At 33.3% G+C, this 13,526-nt stretch overlaps 1 protein-coding gene across 1 annotated transcript in view; it reads left to right on the plus strand.

The window, feature by feature from the left end:
- Nucleotides 1-13,526, plus strand: part of BIRC6 (baculoviral IAP repeat containing 6) — a 300,333-nt gene that overhangs the window by 263,899 nt on the left and 22,908 nt on the right. Inside the window, exons 69-71 of the mRNA XM_051976128.1 lie at nucleotides 2,658-2,875; nucleotides 6,194-6,355; nucleotides 9,075-9,152. Coding sequence (XP_051832088.1) covers nucleotides 2,658-2,875; nucleotides 6,194-6,355; nucleotides 9,075-9,152 — 458 coding nt within the window. The remainder of the gene's footprint in view (nucleotides 1-2,657; nucleotides 2,876-6,193; nucleotides 6,356-9,074; nucleotides 9,153-13,526) is intronic.

Consider the following 13,526-nt stretch of genomic DNA (forward strand, 5'->3'; position numbering starts at 1 on the left):
AGAAATTCCATTTAAAATAACTGTTGACAATATAAAATATTTGGGAGTCTTTCTGCCAAGGAAAAATCAGAAACTATATGAACACAAGAAGAAGTATAGAATAGATAAATGTAGAAATAAAACAAAGTGTGAAAGAATTTTCCATGATTAAGGCTTTGCTGCAGTGTGAAAGAATCTTCCATGGTTAAGGCTTTGCTGCAACCTTCCATCATACAACCAGATTCCAACAAGCTACTTAAAAAGCTTCTTTTTAGCTATGTTAGAGATACAGATAACTCTTTTTTCATTATGTTATATTTAGCTAAGTTTTCAAATGTGCGTGTGTACACATAAGCGTATTTCTTCTGTTACTGTGTCCACTACTTAACCAACTTACCTTTGTGCCATATAAGAGAGAATAGAGGGAAAGTAGAAGGCACATCCTGTTGACTTTGTTTTGAAACCAAAGTTATACCAGTGGCAGATTCCATTTAGTCCCCCAGCTATGTAAGGCCTAGCAGCCACAGAAAAAGATGAGCTAAAAGCTAGGCACAACCATCTCCCACTGCCTGAGTTCTATAAGTTGATAATTTTGTGTGGTTCACAAATGATGCTATAAATATTCAAATGAGTCTTGGCAAAAGCAAACAAACAAACTTTCCCCACCCCAGGTTATACTTTTTAAAAATTATTATACTTATTAAAGTTTTTCTTAATGGGGTTGTAAACAAATTGTAATAAATGAAATGGAATGTGAAGTGACATGAAAAATTCAGAGAAAAATGGAAAGATTTCTACAGCAAAGTAAAATAAATAGAATAAAGAAAGAATATACTCAGTGAAACAACTTAAATGGGAAGAACCAAAAACCCAAAAGAATCCAACCCTACTGCCATGTAATGAAGTATGCCAAGTATGAATCTTGACACTGGAAAAGAGTTAAGAATATGTACTGTTGGAATCCTTACAAACTGCTAACTAATTAGAGTTGATCTAATCTTACAAGAAGATTTTGGCCAGAACCTGAAACAAGGTACTAAGTAGAACTAATTAGTACAATGCTTGTGTTTACACTTCCCTTAAAGCTCTTTGGGTCAGAGAGCACTATGGGAGAAAACCCATAATCCCATTCTCTCAGAAGATTCACATATAAGGCCAATGAGGAGAGAGAGCTATTCCAGAATACATTTTCCACTTGGCTGGCTGGTCGCAGAGGAGAGTTCAACTGGACTGGAGAGGAGCGACTCTGGTGCAGACAGAGAGAACTTTGACAGATTTCAGCGGAATTACACCAGAAGCCCTCTCTCCGAGGCAAGGCAGAACATATTCCACTTGGCTGGCTGGTGGCGGACGAAGAGTTTTCAGAAGATAAAGCTACGAGTGGAGAGTTCAGTGGACAACCAGATTCATCTTCATCTCACACCACTGTAGTTGGTGGCTGGGCTCCTGCACTTCCCCCACTGAGACCAAGCTGGTTTGAAAGACTCACCAGAAAGCTAGCCGAGCCCCAAGTGAAGGAGACGAGATTCATTCCATCTCTGTGCTGGTTGGAGGCTACAGGGCAAAACCCTTGGATTTGGAGACATTCGGAGGGCTTTAAGCTAAACTGGCTGTGTATTGAGAAAAACAAGAACTCCAACATTTGAACTCCCAACAATGTACCTCTCATATATGCAGATGGACTAGAGGTGGGAGGGTAGTACGTATAGCTCAGATGATGTGCTAGTTGAGTTTTTAGTTTCTTTTTTTTTTATTTGTCACAAAGAATTATGGCTTATTCAGTAGTAAAGAGATTTCCATCTCAAATTTCTCTTAAGATGGTAGGCTTATGCTAGACTAGATTACCTCAATATGTTTACATATATATATTACTACGTCCTTATAACTCTAAATCTGTTGCTTTATAGAACATTCCCTTTATATGCAAGTCCAGTAATATTATGCATTCATTATGACTACCTGGTGAAGAGTTATTTTCACTTCTCAAAAATCCTGTATCATTTTTTTAAATAACTTTTTATTGACAGTATCATTTTTCTTCTTAATGAAATCAGGCATTATAAGCTATTATCACTAATTTTGTCTTCTATACTGTTTTTGTTTCTATTTCCCCTTGATTGCTTTTGTTGATAGCTTCTGTTTTATCAGTCATTTCTTGTTATTTTTCTGAACAAAGAAAAAAATAGTTAAGTGTGAAGATTATAATCATGAAAGATTAATGATAGTTTTAGTAGCTTCCACATTTTTAGGTTTATATATTAACATTTACATATTAATAAAGTTAATTACAAAATAATAGATGTCAGAAAAACTTAGTGATTTCTCCTGTGAACTCATAGTATTTTTGCCTGAGCTAATTAGCTTGGCATTTAATCATATACTACTTTGGTACTGTTTTCCTATCCCAAATTTGATTTGATTTGATTTTCCCAAATAATTCTAAAAAAAATCTCATAATACTTTTTTGGCCCCGTTAGCAGCTAGCCAAAAAAAATGAAAAAAAGCCAGAACAACAGAATGAAATGTTTTCATTAATTATTTTTTTGAATTTTACTAATATTTCATTGTTACTGCACTATTGCATGCTTTAATAGTTTTTTGCAAATTTCAAATTTTTCTAAGTCAGAACTTATTTTATAATATATTCACCTTTTCTGTTGTTTTTTCTTCTTTCCCAGATACATTTGAAATGGTTTCTGAAGATGATGATGGGAAGTTGGGTTTTAAAGTAAATTATCACTATATGTCGCAAGTGAAAAATGCTAGTGATGCAAACAGTGCTGCAAGAGCCCGACGTCTTGCACAGGAAGCTGTGACACTGTCAACGTCACTTCCTCTTTCGTCGTCTTCCAGTGTCTTTGTACGCTGTGATGAAGAACGACTTGACATCATGAAGGTATGTGGTATGTTTTAATTTTTTCCTCCTTATTACTTAATAGAAGTTACAAGTGGGGAATGTAATTATAAATTTGAGGCACTAAATATTTTAGCTAGCAGGTGGCATCTGAGATCCAAGATGAGAAGTTGGTAGTGACTTGACAAGCAGGAAATATCAGGAAAGACTTTCATGTGTGACCTGGAATTTGAGTTAGGTACTAAAATACGACTAGAAATTAAGTAAAGAAAGAGGGAAAGGAGACCAACTTTTCTTGCATATATGCTGTAAGGCTAGAAAGCACACATGGCCATAACATTTCTGAATGGTGCTGAAATTTTAAAATCTAATTGGAAAACATAAAATGAATAAAAAATGCAATAAAATATACCTAATATCACATTTTAAATAAGTCATTATGCATTCTACAGAAATTGTTACATTTAGATGGATGGCCCCTGAATTTGTATTCGACACCACTATTGTAGAGAAGCTTGAATGCAAGAAATTTCAAATGTTTCTTCATAAGCATAGGGAATTAGTGAAAAGTTTACAAGTAGAATATTGGTAAAATTAGATCTATGCATAATAAAGATTGCTTTGGCATCTTTATGAACAACTGATTGACAGAAGAGTGTTGAGGTATTATGCCCCAGTGAGAAAAATGTACAACTTAGGGTAAAAGGACTCAAGTTTGAACCCTTCCTCTGCTATTGACTGTCTTTGAGACTTTGGTAGATCCTTTAACTTCTATGAGCCCCAGTCTTCTCATTGCAATCATGAAGTATTAAACTAAAATGATCTTTGACTTCTCTTATAGCCCTAATCAGTGATCCTATGGTCATTTTGGAGGCTGTAGTAGTAGAGATAGATTGTAATGAGGGTCTATACTACAATGGCTCTGCATGGGACTAGTGAGCCAGAAGGGCTATGAAAGTGGATTAAATGTTAAGTGAGAGAGGAATAAGGGCCAAAATTATAAACATGGAAGACCAGATGAATGTTGCTGGTACCTGGATTTTTGGATTTGTTGAGTTGTGGGACATGTAAGTAAGATAGTAAACATTTGGAGATAGAAATAGGAGGTAAATCCATATTTGTGAATTGTCAGAGCAGAGAGTATAGAGAAAGAAGAGAAGAACACTAACTAAGAGCCAATAGTTGAGAAATATCTTAAGAAACATTTTTTTAAGTGAGGATCCAAGGAAGAGGTTCAGAAATGCTAGGAGAAGGTTTCAATCTGTGAATACAGAATATTCAGTAAGACAGGAAATAGGTCAGTTCAACAAAGTCCCTTATTAAACAAATTTGTAGTCAATCTCTGAATTGTCTGCTATTGCAGCAGACTTTCTCTCAAGATTTCTACAAATACCCCTAAGTGGTCACAGTGCTTCTTTTCTAATGAATTCAGCTTATGTTCCCATTACTATATGTTTTCTTCCTCTGTTAACTCTCAAACTCTCTACTTGTATAATGTAATATTATTTTAGCGCTATACCAAGAATAGAAATAAAACAACCCACCAATCTACCCCCAACATCCTATGCACCTCAGTCTCAGGTAAGAGTAGGTTCAAATCTAACACTTTTTTAAAAATAGTATTTTATTTTTTCAAATACATGCAAAGGTAGTTTTTAACATTCATCTTTGCAAATCCTTGTATTCCAAATTTTTCTCCCACTCTACCTCCCCCCAACAGCAAGCAATCTGATAACACATTAAACATGCAATTCTTCTAAACATGTTTCCATTATTTGTCATGTTTTCCAAAAATAAAGAAAAAAACATCAAAAGGATAAAAAACAGCACACACGCAAACAACAATCCTGTGCTGTTGGTTTCATGATCACTCCAAAATCTCATCTAGTAGCTCTCAACTCCTAGTTCTCCTTGCACAGTGGAAACCAAGTCAGAAAGGACTGTACGAAGAGACTTGTTGGCTAATTAGAGATCGTTGAAAGCATCCTAGTTCTGGCTTCACAACCAGTCACATTGGCTCTTCTTTGCCACTACTGAAACTAGGTGCAGAATAGCTTTTCAGTTCATCAAAGATTGTTTTAGGATGTATTACTTATGCTAACTGTATATGCTCATAAGGACTGAGTCTTTAGTCAATCCATTGGTTTTATTTATTATTATTATTTTTTTAAATAACTTTTTATTGACAGAACCCATGCCAGGGTAATTTTTTACAGCATTATCCCTTGCATTCACTTCTGTTCCGATTTTTCCCCTCCCTCCCTTCACCCCCTCCCCCAGATGGCAAGCAGTCCTTTACATGTTGAATAGGTTACAGTATATCAATCCATTGGTTTTATTATTATCTCTATTAAAATGACTCTCAAATATGTTCCAATCTTTTTTTCTATTTTGAGCTACAAGCGTACATCTCCAGTGGCTCATGGGGCATTTAAAATTCAACATATCTAATGCAAATACATTTTTTTAATCCAAAAATGTTACCCCTTTTTCTGGCTTACCCTCTTCTTTCAAGGGTACTACCACCTTTCTAGTTTCTGTGTTCATAATTTTCATGTCATCTGGATTTTATCATTTCTGTTTACAACTCATCTTCCCATCCCTTTCTCACTACTCACATTGTCATCACTTCATTTAAGGCCTTTCACCTCTTTCCTCAACGATTGCAATAGACCTCTAATTGGTCTCCTCCAATCTAACTCCCTACATACACAAAGTATACACAAAGATTCCTTTTCATCTATATGACCAAATATAAACTCTGTTGTTTATCATTCATTACTATTCTTCATAGCTTGACCTCAACTTTCTTTTCTACATTAATTAGGTATCACTCTCCTTTGTATATTTTATAGTTCCTGCCAAATGGGCCTAGTTTATATACCAAATTCTGTTTCTAGTCTCTGTGCCTTTACATTGGTGTCTCCCATGCCTGGAATGTATTCTCTCCTCACCTCCACTTCTTAGAATCACTATTTTCCTTCAAGATCAGTCAGATAGCATCACCTAAAGCCATAGCAGAATTCTTTCAAACTATTGGTGCCTTCCTCCTAGCCCCCCACACACAAAAAAACATTTATTTTGAATGTATGTCTCTTTGTTTACCCCCTTATATTGTCAGCTTCTTGACAAGGACTGTTTTCACTTCGTGTTTTTAATATTCCTAATGCCTTGGACAGTTCTTAGTATATAACTACCAACTATTAATAAATGCCAATTGGTTAATTGACTGAAGAAAACTATCTTTATTTTGTGCCAGATTCTGTTTTTGATTTCTGACAGAAAAATCCAAGCATAACATATATTTTAAGCTGCTTTGTATGATTTCCTTCTCTCTCTTCTCCCACCACCCCATATTAGGTTCTAATCACAGGCCCAGCAGATACTCCTTATGCAAATGGCTGCTTTGAATTTGATGTCTATTTTCCACAAGACTATCCCAGTTCACCCCCACTTGTGAATTTGGAGACAACTGGTGGACATAGTGTGCGATTCAATCCAAATCTTTACAATGATGGCAAGGTAACATATTTAAAAATATTTTTGTAATGATACTATGTATTCGTATTTTCGTTATTTTGTTTACCATATTGAGCAAGTATCCAAGAAAGGTTAAGAATTCTTTTCCCTGTGTATACCATTTACTAGAAGAAAAACCTGTTTAAGGGAAGACTCACAAGTAATATGATCTTGCATACTGATGAATTACCCCATAAGGTACCCCTTTTCAGGAAGCCATTACAACAACAACTTAAAGGAAACCTCCCTTGACCCATACTTTACATTTCAAATAGTTAAGGATATCAGTATCAGATGTGCCTGCCACCTAGTAATAGCCAAAGCTAATGACTGCCGCTACCTCCACCACGCTCTGGTTAATCTTTTCATTTGTTTTTGGACAGTTTCTTTATTTTATAATAAATAATATAATAAATAAAATACTTTATTTTCAGGCTTTAGATATATTTCCTAAATTTAAATGTAAGGAGAAAATATATTTTTTTCAAACTTTCGTTGTTATTTTCTCCATATTAAAGTATAGAGTTAGATTCTAACAAAAAAGTTTTCTTCAGATATAATACAAATCATGTTTAAGATGCTTAAGATCTTTATAAGGTGATATTTGCTGTATTCAGCATAAACTATACACTGACAATACTATAACATTTTAATAATAGAGATAGGAGTTACTGCAATATAGACTACACATTTACTTCTGTGGTTATAAGAGGCTAAGCTCTAAACTTTCCTTTATATGACAGATTTCCTTGAAGGAGGTATAGTTTACGTAATACTTCAGAAAATGTTTATTTATCTGTGCCTTGTTTAAAAATGTGTAGGCTCTACGTCCTCTTCCTTTCCATACTTCTTCTCTCTCCCGTACCACTCCCAGGAAAGAAACAAACACAACTTAACTTAACTTAAATACTTAAAACACAAGCCTTAAAATTAGAACCAAGTTTCCTGGCTGCCTGCTTTCCTTCCTCTCTTCCTTCCTTCCTTCACATTACATGACCTCTCTAGGATCATATCTAGGAAGTGCTAAGTGTCTGAGTCAAGATTTGAACTCAAGTCCTTCTGACTTCAAGGCTGCTGGTCAGAGAACCAATATTTTCTATCAATTTAAGTTGTTTTAGTTTTGAAGGCATGCATAATTCTCTTTTTCTTCTTACTTATAGAGAAGAAAAAAGTTTTCTTTTAAGTTATTCTATAAATATTGTACTAAAATACCGATTCTAATCTACAGCATAAAAATAGTTGTTACCAAGATAGTTATGGAATTAGGGCACAAGATTTAGCTGATTTAGGGAATACCCAGATGAGAAAACTCCTACTATTGCCTCTTATTACCTTTTCTACAGTTCAAAATCATAGAATTTGCGTAGAGAACTTAGAGGCAAGATGACTTGTGCAGTAAGCACATATGCAGTATGTGACAGAGAAGTAACTTGCATACATGCAGTATGTGACAGAGAAGTAACTTGCACACAGTTGTTCCTGAATCAGAGATTACATATGTGTTAATCAAACTATGTTGCTTCTCTTGATACCTATATGAGAAAAAGGAATTTTTCCTTGTGATGTGTAATGATTAAAAGAATAAGGCCCACCAGATTTCTTATCACCATTCCATCACTAATTAGCTAAGTTGCATTGACCAAGTTATTTAGCTTTTTTGTATATTAATTTCATTGTAATAAAAATGAGAGTTCAAGCTCTAACGATATGGGAGAGTTTGAGAAATTCTATCAGATCATGGCTGTATAATTTTAAAAACTATAAACCATTACAAACAGAGAGCATATTGTTTAATAGCATACATTTTCTGGCTAAATAATTTTCTCCCATGCTGAAATAGTATTACAGGAATATATGTGATAAACCTTACACTGACTTCTTTTTGGTAGAAGACTAATATCTTTTCTTTTTGTTTGATAATATCAGCCTACTCTGAGTTTGTCTTCCAACCATAACATGAAATTATAAATGAATACATTAATGATTGCCACACATTTAACTATTTTGCCTTTTAAAAAAACAATTTTTACCTTGTTCCTTGCTTTCTTTTGAGTAGCAGACATCCTTAAATCCTCCAAATACCTAATTGTATTATAAACTTTCCACAATATTCTGAGTTTAAATTACCAAAATCTTGTAATCTTTATTCTGGATTTTTTTTTCCAGAAATAGTATTATTTTTTTTAATTGATAAACTTATGAACGCATGCCTATTGAGCAATCTTTATTTCTCTAAATGAGTTCATATCATGTTTTTCTTATTTATGTATTATCTTAATTCCCCAGAACTTCAGTTTTCTTCTCTGAAATGATAGGTTTAGACTTCAAGGTCCCTTCCAGCTCCATATCTATGATCCCAATTGGTCTTCATGTTTATGCATTTTTGCCTGCCCTTTTTACTCACCATGGAAATTTCATCCTCTTCAAAATTACCACAGAGCCACATAAGTATTCCCTTTTTTCTTCATCTTTAATCTCCTGTCCTAAAAAATTCTTTAGAATTCTTTGTCCTCCAAGAACATTTCTTCAAAAGGTATTCATTTTTCATTTAAAAGAAATTGTAGTGCTATGTCTGCCCATCCTATCCACATCTTCACTATCCTTAAGAGTTAGGATAAGATAAGATTGATTTAAGTTTAAGTCATATTTGTCTTAGGATTAAGAGTTTTTGTTCATATCTTTCAACTTGCAATTTTGCCATTAAAGCTTTGTCTCTCTTTAGGTTTGTTTAAGCATTTTAAATACATGGCATGGAAGACCAGAAGAGAAATGGAATCCTCAGACATCAAGCTTTTTACAAGTAAGGAAATTTTTTTTCTCACGCTGTTAGTTATAAATGCATAATTATACAGTAGCTATAAAATGGTGATCATATAGAAAGAAAATATGTTGATTCTTTTGCTTTTCTTTGATCTTTTTGAAGATTGTGGATCTTTTTCTTTTAAGTTCAAAGCAAAGTTTCAGATTTGTTGAGATTTCAGTTTTTTTATCTTAGTTCCTTTTGAATTTTTAAATTGCCTTTCTCTCTAATTACCTCAAAACTGAAAAAAAACAAATTATTCTTATAGTTAGAAAATAATTACAGCAATATGTTACATGTTTTTGAAACCCTCTCTATTAATGTAAATCACTTTTTTAACTTTCAAGTGCTATACGTGGATGATTATTATTAGAAGACCTGGGTGCTTTCCTTAGCTGTGTACTTAAATAGAATATAGAATAAAATTTCCAAAATGAAAGGGCCATTAGAAATCATTTTGTCAGTGGGCTTATAGGATTTAAGAATTATAAGTATTTAAGCTATCTAATCTACTCTTCTCATTTTGTTGTATGGGAAAATTAAGGCCCAGAGTAGTAAGGTAGTAAAGAAAAGAGTCCTGAATTCAAACGTGACTCTAAATCCAGTGTTCTTCCTCTGCAATCATCTAACTTTCACAAGCCTGATTTTGCAGATTAGGAAACTTAAGCTCATAAGAGGGGAATTGACTTGTCCAGGTCATAGCTGAACAGAGGCAAGCACCTGGTCTCTTGGGTCATTTATTTTTCATCTACACTCTTTGTTAAATCTGTCATTTGAAGGATCATCTGTTTAAAAGATGAAACATTAACACATAATATCTTGTTTTATTGTTGGAATTTTTTGTACATAATATCAAAAATACTGATACAATAAAATATGAGCACGTATCCATTAATCACATATTTCTTCTTTATATAAAAAATGTTTTTTGTACTTAATAATTTATTGATTACATAAAAAATTAAGTTACAATTTAGTTAAAACAAATTGGATTTGGTTTTTTTATGTGAAACCCTAGACTGTTAGCTAATATCTTCCCTGTACAGCTTAGTTTCTCTAAGAGTTCAGAATGTGAAAAACTCACAAAGGTTTTGTAGACACAAGGAGTTTCTTTTTTTGTCCATAGAAAAGGCAAAAATGGGCATATCAAAATGATCTAGCAGCAGACTGCAAGTGAAGGGGTGCTATTTACAGGTCAGAGGAGAAAAGGAAGAGAGGAAGTAAGAGCAGGGTCAAGAGAACTAGATATGGTCCTAGTTGAGAATAAATCTGAATGCAAGTAACATCTATGTTAGCAACTGCATTGATAGGAACACAGGAAGTATCATAAATCTGAATGTAGGATAATGAGGATGCTTTGGTCTCAAAGGTTACTTGTTGGGCAAAAATATATTTATTGTACCTGCTCAGGGAATGAAGGGTCTCTTATTTGCAGTATTCTTAAGGTTGAGCAAGCTTTAGTCTTGCTGATAAGATAGTATTCCCAGGAAGTGGTCTTCTTTTATGTGTGATAAGGTTAACAGTGGTTAGAGTTCCCATCATTGCTACTAGTGAAAACAGGATAGACTCATTCCAGTCATTTCCAAGGTCTTTATCATATTAATATTGCAGAAATGAAATAATCACAGTCACTTGTGTAAAAGTCCCAAAGTCATTTAGTGTATTAATTCTGTCCTGAAGAATGTATGAATCCTTATTCTGAAGCCCCCTTGATAGACCACAATCTCCATTGTGTTTATATAGCTTCCCTGTATTCTCTTCAAAATACTGAAGTGAATAAAAATGATCTTTGATCATTCAGAAAGAACATTGGTTCTGCATTCAAAGGATTTAAATTCAAATTTTACCTGTTATACTTATCTTTTTATCCTTGGGCAAGCTTCTTAACCTGTGCAAAACTCAGTTTCATCATCCACATGATGTGGAGGTTGGAAGAAATGTCTTCCAAGATATGTCCCTTACAAGCTCTGTTTCTCTTATTCTCTGATTCTGTCACACACTAACTAGGTTTCAGGTATGGTATGACATGCCTAGTATGCAAGTATATAGCTTTGCTAGCATTTTTAGTGTTATGAGGTAGCTTGAATATAAAATGATGATTAGGAGATAACTCAAACAATAGGCACATAATCATGTTAGAACAAAATGCTTAAACTGAAGAGTATATAAATAGCTATAATAATCTCTAAACTGTTTTAAAAAAAAAGAATGATCACTTGGTTCTGGCAGTTAAGGTAACATCTTAGCATTATGGAGAACAAGATATTCTTGCTATAAATTAATAGCTATGTACATTTTAAAGCTATTATTAATTTTAAACCACTTTACAGAATCACATTTTTTTTTTTCTGTTTAACAAATACAATAGTGCAAGAAAATAGCATCAAGGTTTTGCATTTTAGTCATCTCATAGAAGGGTTTGATTTTAGGAGTAAGAAATTCTCTAACAATCTCTGAACAAAGGCTAATTTCCTTAAAATAAAAATTATAATTTATATAATTAACTATATTGTTTTATTTAAAATTAATAATCCATCAATAATATATAGGATCATGAATAATCTTTTTTTAGAATGCTATATTTAGTTCTCTGGGTCAGTTGCAATATATTATCATTAGCAAAGTTTAAAAAAAATAGCCTACAGCATTGTAATTCATGCCTTAATAAACTCATCTAACATGTTTTTCTGTAAGATATGTGACAGCATTCCTATTTTATGCACATTAGACAACACTTTAGCACAATGCTTGAGGTTCATTTTATATAACAAAATCACCAACAAAAGGCACAAAAATTTTTTAAAAGTGAAACTTAAGTAGAGTATCATCTTGTTTGGCATCAGCTGGGAATATGTGCATAGGGCAACTCAATTTTTTCACTGCTTTATATGTGGCCATAAATAAGTTCAAAATCACCACAACTACAAGTATTGATTTTGGGATCACTAATTTTATTGAATAGGTAAATGTGGAAATATGTAAACTGCAAATAATAAAGATCAACTGTAGATCTTCCTAAAAGGAAAGTTTAACTATCTCACTCCCCTATTCAATAAATTCTACTTGTTTTTTCCCTCTTAAATTTAGGGTCAAATCTAAAATATTCTTGCTTTTAAACTTACCTTTTATGCCCATTAATTGGGGAAAGACTGAACAAGTTATGGTCAGTGAATGTGATATAATACAATTTTCCTCTAAGAAAGGATTAGCAAGATGATTTCAGAAAAACCTAGACTTACATGAACTGATGGGGGAGTAAAGTGAGCAAAACCAAGAAAACATTGTACACAGTAACAGATTATGTGATGATCCACTATGAATTGGTTCTTCACAGCAATGCCCTGATCCAACATAATTCCAATAGATTTGTGATGGAAAAAGCCTTCTGCATTCAGAGAGAGAACTATAGAAACTGAATGTGGATGGAAGCATATAGTATTTTCACTGATTTTTGTTTTGGTTTTCTTTCTCAGTTTTCCCTCCGTTTTGGTCTGATTTTTCTTGCACAACATGACATATATGGAAATATGCTTTAAAGGATTATGCATGTGTAACTCATACCAAATTGCTTCCTGTATTGGGGAAGGGTGGAAGGGAGGTAGGAAGAGAGGGAGAAAAAATTTGGAACACAAAATATTACAAAAATGAATGTTGAAATCTATCTTTACATGTGTTTAGAAAAAATAAAATATGATTGAGAAAAAAAATAAACTTACCCTTTCTTTCTAATCTTGTCACACCTTTATTTCTCTTAATATAATCTGTAACACAGTGACTCAGTTTTCCTTACTATTCCCGTTCCTTTTTACCTCCTTGCATTTTCCTAGCTATGTGCCATGAATGTAACTTTCTTGCTCTTTATCTCTGCGTCCTAACTTCCTGAAAATTCCAGCTAAAGTTCTATCTTTTTAAAAATTTTGTTTTATCATAGCTTTTTATATACAAAATATATGCATCGGTAATTTTTCAACATTGATCCTTGGAAAAAAAAATCTGTTTCAACTTTTCCCTTCACCCTCTCCCCTAGATGGCAGTTAATCCCATACATGTTAAATATGTTAAAGTATATGTTAAATACAATATATGTATACATATTTATACAGTTATCTTGCTATATAAGAAAGATCGGATTTAGAAAGAAAATAACCTGAGAAGAAAAAACAAAAATGCAATCAAACAATAATAGAGTGGAAATGTTATATTGTGGTCCCACATTTCCCAGTGTTCTTTCTCTGGGTGTAGCTGGATCTTTTCATTTATTCATCACTTGGAACTGACTTGGATCCTCTCATTGTTGAAGAGAGCCACTTCCATCAGAATTGATCATCATCATAGTATTTTTGTGGAAGTGTATAATGATCTCTTGGTTCTGCT

This window comes from Antechinus flavipes, chromosome 2 (genome assembly GCF_016432865.1).
Source record: "Antechinus flavipes isolate AdamAnt ecotype Samford, QLD, Australia chromosome 2, AdamAnt_v2, whole genome shotgun sequence".
NCBI lineage: Eukaryota > Metazoa > Chordata > Mammalia > Dasyuromorphia > Dasyuridae > Antechinus > Antechinus flavipes.